The sequence below is a fragment of the Cyphomyrmex costatus genome, unplaced genomic scaffold (assembly GCF_001594065.2).
Source record: "Cyphomyrmex costatus isolate MS0001 unplaced genomic scaffold, Ccosl1.0 scaffold29, whole genome shotgun sequence".
Classification (NCBI taxonomy): Eukaryota; Metazoa; Arthropoda; class Insecta; order Hymenoptera; family Formicidae; genus Cyphomyrmex; species Cyphomyrmex costatus.
Genome location: NW_017277017.1, coordinates 1,678,872 through 1,686,685, shown reverse-complemented (window position 1 = coordinate 1,686,685; position 7,814 = coordinate 1,678,872). Strand labels below are relative to the sequence as shown.

Below are 7,814 nucleotides of genomic sequence, written 5' to 3'. Positions count from 1 at the left end.
GGAGAATCATTTTTTTTGTCATTCTTCTTATTTATCTTGTTACTTGTCATTACTGCTGCATTTTCTACACCTATGCGTAACACATGCATTCTTATTACAACTCTTTTTATTATCTTAATAATAACAAAAAGAAGATAATTAGAGTAATTAAATAGAATTATAGCTACCTCTATTCGCACTCGAATGCGATTTTTTGCCATTCCTAACGTTTGCACATCTCATCATCGCTTTTTCCACAGTTCATTTATAATTTTTAAATTCTCTTTAATTCTGTATCTTTTTACGGAAATAGAGCTTCCAATATTGGACGGTCAATCTTAACCTAAACCACAGACCGGCAAAGATTGATGGAGCGCTTAAACTTTTTAAACAACTTTTTCTGCAAAATCTTAATAAGCATCAATTTGATAGTACTCGAATCTACTCGAGAAAGCGTTCAATGAATACTGGTGTACTTTTTGAAGTAAAAATCAACATGTTATATAAACAATCACAAATGTTAAGTTTGAGCGAACCTCACTGATTTAAGAGTAAACATAACCTTGTTTTAAAGAATAGTAATAGCTGTTCACTACGCCTCTATGTACGAAACGTCCATCTTTTGAACTACATTATAGGTCTTACATCTATTTTGCGACACTGCCGATAAAATCGTAATGTCGAAAAAATGGATACGTAAATGTGTTATCCACCGAAATAGGAAATATCCATAAGCTACATAGTTCAACGTGCAGATTTGGTGCACATAGAGGCGCCAGTAACGGAATTCCATCTGATTCTATTCAACGCGGGCAGTCGCAGTCCATTCCTTCTGTTTCCACGCATTTCCACGTTATTATGATCATATGTGTACATTAAATTAAACGTCCGCGTTGATCCACGTAAACGACGTGAGTGGACGCGAGGAAAACAATTAGAAAACAATGGAGGTGACGCGCTCAAGTGAGTTTAGATAAACAGTAAAGGTGATGACTACTTGTTCATACTTTTTGTAATTTAACATGATCTTGGTTAGACTTTCAGGACGTGCTGAGTGAGTTGGAGAACGTTATAAAGGACGCTACTTTTCTTAGTATTGACGGCGAGTTCACCGGTCTTAATTCAGGTCCAGATGCAGGTCCATTTGACACGCCGGCTCAGTATTACGCTAAGCTTCGAACAGGATCAATGGACTTTCTGCTGGTACAATTTGGTCTATCCGTTTTCACATACAACTCAGATGCGAACAAGTAAGATATTAATTCTGTCTTATGTCCGTTTTTATTAATGCAGATTAACTTTAATTGCAGTTCGACTTACTCATTGTGTTTATTTCTATCAATATAGATTAATTTTAATATTTATTTTATTTATTTTATTCTTTTCTAATTTTTAGAACCAAGAGAAACTAAAATGGCAGTTAAATTAAGATTAAAGTTAATCTACATTGATAGAAATAAACATTACTAATTTAATTTAATTAGTAATAACATTTTTGAAAATAATGAAATTACATAAATGGAAAAAATGATAGGGCTTGTATGTTTTAGATATTCACAGCGCTCTTATAACTTCTATGTGTTTCCCTTACCGATGAACCGCAAGGTATCAGACAGTAGATTTATGTGTCAGGCGTCATCTATAGCATTTCTGGCAAATCAAGACTTTGATTTCAATAAGTTATTCAAGTATGGAATACCTTATCTCACTGCAAGCGATGAAGAGAAATTTGTCAAACGCTTGGAGGAGAAACATAAAGCTAAAGAAGAGAGCTACCATGACATAATTCCAGTGCCGGATAATGACAAACCTCAAATAGAAAAAATATGGTAAATCTACATTTTTTGGTTTACCATTTCCTTTAATTTAGCAAACTAAAGTTAGAAGAAAAACATAATGTAAAAGAGACTTGAGAGCTGTTTAAAATTTTTTCTTATTAGAAAATATATAGTGTATATAAATTTCAGTTCTAGAATAGAGAATTTTCTTGCCTCAGATGCAAAAGAGTTGACGATAGATCAATGTAATGGTTTTATCAGAAGACTGGTGTATCAAGAGGCAGAACTTAGGTGGCCTAACAAAATAAAAGTTGAAAACAAAATGAAGAATAGTTGGCAATGTCTTTTGGTACGGAGGGCAGGTACTCAGGAGGACGAGAAAGAAAGGGAAAATCAGAAATGGGAAAAGGAAAAACTAGAACTTAAACAAGCTGTAGGACTCAGTAATCTACTAAAGAAGATTGTAGAGTCTGTAAGTATGTAGGGTTTTTAATTATACATTACTACCTTAGTGGACAAATATAGTGACCTTGATAGTAAATTAGTGAAATAAATATCATTTTTTTACAATCTTTAAACTTTTTATAAGCAACTTTATTCATATTTTTTAAAATATATAGAGACAAGATACTGCTTTACTTTATATGTAACTTTTTGCTTTATTTATTAATTACGTTGAAATATATTTTAATTTTCTTATTTCAGGAAAAAGTAATAGTAGGTCATAACATGTTATTAGATCTGTGTCATATTGTAAATCAATTTTTTACACCTTTACCAAAAGACTATTCAGAATTTAAGACCTTGCTTCATGGCTTGTTCCCTAGGTAAGGCGCAAATATTTAATTCACTGTTTCGTAAATTTATAATTATTTTAGATATATTAAAACTTTTTACTTCTTTAATGAATCTCTTATAAATTGAGGTATATATGTATAGTATGAAATTTATAATCAAATCCAGAATCTGTTATATAAATTTATATGTTCATCAAATTAGAAATTTTTTTAAATATTACTTGCTTTAATATTTATAGAAATAAAAATAATTAAAATTGATCTCTTTTTCTCTTTCCTATTTAAGTTTGTTAGATACGAAAGTCATCTGTCAATCGCAGCAATTTAAAGAACTTGTGTCGTCGTCGAATTTGAACTTATTAATAAACATCATGAGCAAGCCTCCTTTTTCCATTCCTGATGTGGAGCCAGTAGAAGATCGTAGTTATTCGGTATCAAGAAAAAAGTTTCATGAGGCAGGATATGATGCGTACATCACTGGTTTATGCTTCATTGCATTATCAAATTATCTTGGTCAGTAATAATATATCAGGTACAAATATCATAATGATAAATAGTATTATTGTTGATAGTGCTACTTATTTTTGTAATTGATTATAAAAAATATGTGTATTTTAATAGAGCAGATGGTATATATATTTTTTTTCTTATTTATTGATATTGTTTATGTCAATCAATTACATACATTGATGAATAAATTAAATTCGTTATTAATTATTTTCTTAATTTTTGTCAGTAAATACATATTGGTTTGTTGCTTATTTCAGGTACATTACAAAACTCTGAAAATGCTACGGTACTAGCAAATTCACCATTGCTTAATCCTTTTATCAATAAGTGAGTACACTTTATGTATCAACAAAAAATAATATCTTATATTCCTATAAAATTTATAATTTTTACCTTTTTATTTTATTTATATATAATAATTATTTTATCAATCATTTTTTTGTATAGACTTCCTATAGCAAGACTGAAAGATTTTCCATATATAAATTTGGAAGGAAAAGATCGTAAGTATATTTGGTGTCACTAAAAAATAATATTACAATCTTATTGGAAAGGTGTGCATTACTTTCATTTAATGATATATTTTTTGTAGCAAATCCTAGCAGAGAACACGTGTTTCACCTTATATTCCCCAAAGAATGGAAATACGCGGATATCACTAATCTTTTTAGTCCATTTGGCAAGTATGACATTACATTTAGAGTAGAAAACGATTAACCTGTTTTTGTATAAATAAAACAAGAATTGACATAGAAGATTATATAGAAGATATATATGAAGGATATATAATGAATTTCTTCCTTTGTTTACAGGAGGCGGACACATTTCATGGTTATCGGACACGTCCGCGTACATAGGCTTATATCGTCGCGATCAGGCCGGCGCGGTGATGACAAGCTTATCTAAAGGAACTGTATACAAAATACAAAAATATACAAAGCATCAAGCCACTTTGCAGGCTAATGTTCCTATCGAGGACCGCAAACGGAAATTATCACCATCCGAGTAAGTATATTATGCACTATTATGATATTTTGCGCAATTCAATTTACAGATGTTTCTATAAATGTTAAAATTAACTCTCAGATTTTTCTACTAAATTTTTTACGTATGCTTTTTAAACATTTTCTATTCATTATAAAGTCAGATAATTTTACTAATTGAAATTTATACTCTTAGATGATTTTTGCTTCTGGACTAATAAAGTTAACTTTTTCTAGGTTTAGGGAAAATATAAAATTTTGTAAGAATTTTGTATTATTCTTTTGCGATATAGATATATATGTTTAAGTAACATCGCAATCTTGGAAATCATATGTATTAATGTTCCAAAAATGAATGGTCTCTATTGCAATTTATTTTCTGCCGCGAGCTATCACGTTCATGCGAGATGTATTAAACGCAAGGATGAATAACGCGTTATAGGTCCGCTATGATTTCTAAGATGATAAAGACAGAGAGAGGGGGGAGGGATAAGACCCTAGGCGGCCTCCTAGGATTTCCTGTACACGAGAGATTTGCATAGGGCTATAGACCTTGTTTTGAATTAATGCACGCGACGCTTGCTATCTCCTCTCACTCACACTTCTACAGGCCTATTTAGTATTCTTCCTCTTCTCTCTTTTCCCTTCAGCTTCGTTTCACTCTGCCTAGGTTCTCTACTCTTCTTTCTTCTCTTGCTCCTTGATCCGGTTTACGAAGTATCACCGTCGTGTGAGTGACTATAGTTGTCTATGAGAATTACTTTGAATGATGTGTAAGCGTGAAATCATCTGAATCGTTCAACGTTCTTGTTCCGTTTAATAGTTTTGTCACGATTACATTACGTCAGTGTAAAGGATTCTAATTAAATTCGCGCTCGTTTTTACTTTTTAAATATGGTCAGATGTTATGACTAATAATCTGAGGTACATTCAATAATTCATGATACAACAAGTCAAGAAATATTATAATTATTGAAATATATTATTTGTAAAAATATTTTTCGAAAAAAAGGTTAAAGATTTTTTTACGAGTATATACAGCAGTAAGTAGTCAATCGTGTGTTTAAAACAACGCATCTATGAGAAACTCTTTAACGAGGTACTGCCGGTTGCGGTAATCAATACACCGGGCACATGTTCCAGTCAACTGTCGTTAGCTGCGGTCTTCGTCCGCCGAGCACACAGACCGTATACACACATACATACACCCGCGCGCGCGCGCATATATATATATATATATCCCGTTTCCGTTTAACCAACTGCAGTCTCTCCGCCGCATTGTAGTTACAACACTGCTCAGTCTCGCGGGCGACACGATATTAATGAATCGCCCACGTGCTCGCAATCACCGTGCTCGTAACTCTCCCCGCTGCGTTTCGCGTGCACGCGTTTCCGTGCTGCGAAACGAAACGAACATCAACATTAGATGACAAGAAGCTCGCGGCCACAACCGGGATAGATTGATGACGTTTCTAGGAAGAGCAGGATCATTGAGTGGACATGACATTTACAATCGGTCGATTTAAATTCTAACAACAAGAGAAATTGCTGGTCTGTCTAGGAATGATCTTTCAGAAAGGGAAAAAAAGATTCTTTTCATCAGCGCATTGTTATACACACTCCAAATCCAAACGTATAGCAAGTAACTTCGCATATGTGTATGTGATATAATTTTCTATATAAAAGTAACACTATATTACATGTTTATCATAAATATGTAAATTCATTTGAGTTGAGTATATTATTTTTATACTAAATCATCTGCATATATAAACTTATTTGTTATACACTTGGATTTGCAGCATAGGCCATTTGAGAGATAAGATATGCTTAAATCCACGAAGGCAATTGCAATTTATTTCTACCATTAAGTTTAATCTTGGTTCAACCTTCCTTTGATCTTTTTCTAGTTCTGAGAAAAAGATAAGAATTCATTGAACCGAGATTATAGAAAATCTACATTGTTAGAAATGGGTATTAGAAAAAGATAAAGGGTAAACTAAACTGAGATTAAAGTTAATTTTACATTGGTGAAACCGGGCCTTAATGGATGAAGAACCGAGTGTTTAACATCGACATCGAGAGACAGGCACCTCGGGCGCACGAGCGTGGTGGATGTAATCGTGAAAGAGAGAGGGATCAACCGACCGACCGATCGACCGATCGTTCGTTCGCTCGCTCGCTCGCGGTTGTGCATTATTGGCATTATCGTACATTACGCCCATGGAATTTATTCGGCGCGCGTCAGCCGCTCGCGGAACTGTTGCTGCGAGGCTCGCGACTTATGAATATGCAGCATCACGTGCGCGTGTCATGTACGCAACGCACGTGTGTGTGTTCTTGTTAAATGTAGTTCGATATCGCAGGATATAAAGAATTGAGTGATGTAAACGGTAGGATCTTCGTGAACGAGACACGAGTTATTTTTACACACGGTTGTCGGCGTCTGTCGATCGATTTTTCGCGGCGATTATATTTGTCACGCTGACGGAAATTCTTTTTCATTCGCGTTACATGAGAGAATTGTTCGCAGAAAGGACATGAAAGATGACGAGGAATCGACAGCGAACGGCGCGAAGGCACCAGAGGACAACGACGACGACGATGACGAGTGGCAAGTTGCTACGGGTAGGTATTACATGCTCTTTTTATTCTTGTGCTTTGCATCAACGGCTCGATTTGTCTCGTACAGGTAAAAGACGCAAGAAACGCAAGGAGCAAGCGACTACCACCGTAACTAGCAAGAAAGCTTTCGAGGAAAACGACGCTTGGAACTAACTGCAGTGTTCCGGGGAACATCACGTTGAGCGGCACGAAATGCAGCATGATATGCATCAATTGCATATACATAATACGTAACACAAAAGCGCCAAAACGTGCTGAATAAAAAAAAAAAAAGAAAAAAATCTTTGATTTCACTGACCTCCACTTCTAATCACTAAACGAATGTCAATATGTGTAATTTTATCGAGATATATATTTATGGATATGTTTAAATTCTTAATAAATCCTTGATTTCTGATAATATCTGAGCGCATTTTTTCTATGAATTAACGTAATACCATGGCATATCGCTAGATTTATGTTACCATTAAAAAATCTGTTGCTTTATTTTATATGTATTTAAACTCAGGCATTTCCCAAATTTCGATATTGAAGTACAATGTCCATTTTGTTACGTTTTAAATATTTTATTTTATATTATCACGATTAATAATTTATGTAAAATTTCAATTCAAAAAATTATCACGTTTGATAAATATAGAGATATATGTGCATTGATATATTCTTTAATTCAAGTCACATAACGTCTCATAATTTTTTGAATATACAATCTCAATTTCGACAATTGACCTTGATGAAAATTCTTCGTACTTAGTAACTGTGTAAACCGTAGCGATTACAATCGATGTGTTGACAGTTTTTCAATTAGCGTCCGTTCGTATCAGCTGGCATATAACAATAGCTTCGGCTGGAAGGTATCAGTGGATGGACAGTGGAATGTGTTATTTGGAATCTTCCAAAGGTACGTAATATCTTGGTAAAAAGAGAACACTTGCAAAAATAAAGTATGATATAGAACGAATCATTTTGTATACATAGAATTTTATTTCCGAATAATTTTAAATTTTGTTTATATTAGATCTTAATAATTTTTAATAACGCAATTAAACATTTTAATTAATCCTAACGACATATAGTAGTGGAGTTTTGGTGATATTACAATTTTTTTAAATTAAGTTAATAAATTTAAATAAATTAATAGT

The 7,814-nt window shown here is 33.3% G+C and overlaps 1 protein-coding gene across 2 annotated transcripts; it reads left to right on the top strand.

Moving 5' to 3' along the window:
- The first annotated feature begins 816 nt into the window (after positions 1 to 816).
- On the top strand, positions 817 to 7,031 carry LOC108775199 (poly(A)-specific ribonuclease PARN). 2 transcript variants are annotated; one of them, XM_018541498.1, is made up of 12 exons: positions 817 to 942; positions 1,016 to 1,229; positions 1,530 to 1,808; positions 1,947 to 2,229; positions 2,463 to 2,584; positions 2,841 to 3,067; positions 3,322 to 3,391; positions 3,512 to 3,567; positions 3,657 to 3,743; positions 3,877 to 4,069; positions 6,581 to 6,675; positions 6,740 to 7,031. In XM_018541498.1, exons 1-12 carry the CDS (start codon positions 924 to 926, stop codon positions 6,823 to 6,825), a joined length of 1,731 nt encoding a protein of 576 aa, XP_018397000.1. In that variant the 5' UTR covers positions 817 to 923; the 3' UTR covers positions 6,826 to 7,031. The 2 variants fall into 2 exon arrangements, with proteins under 2 accessions (XP_018397000.1, XP_018397001.1); XM_018541499.1 differs by lacking the exon at positions 817 to 942 and having other exon boundaries at positions 1,024 to 1,229; positions 1,514 to 1,808.
- Positions 7,032 to 7,814: the final 783 nt, after the last annotated feature.

Bases quoted from the DNA above. Each gene is read 5' to 3' on its own strand.
- LOC108775199 (XM_018541498.1), top strand. The intron at 2,230-2,462 runs GTAAGTATGTAG...TTCTTATTTCAG, and splicing joins TAAAGAAGATTGTAGAGTCT to GAAAAAGTAATAGTAGGTCA. The intron at 3,068-3,321 runs GTCAGTAATAAT...TGCTTATTTCAG, and splicing joins TGCATTATCAAATTATCTTG to GTACATTACAAAACTCTGAA.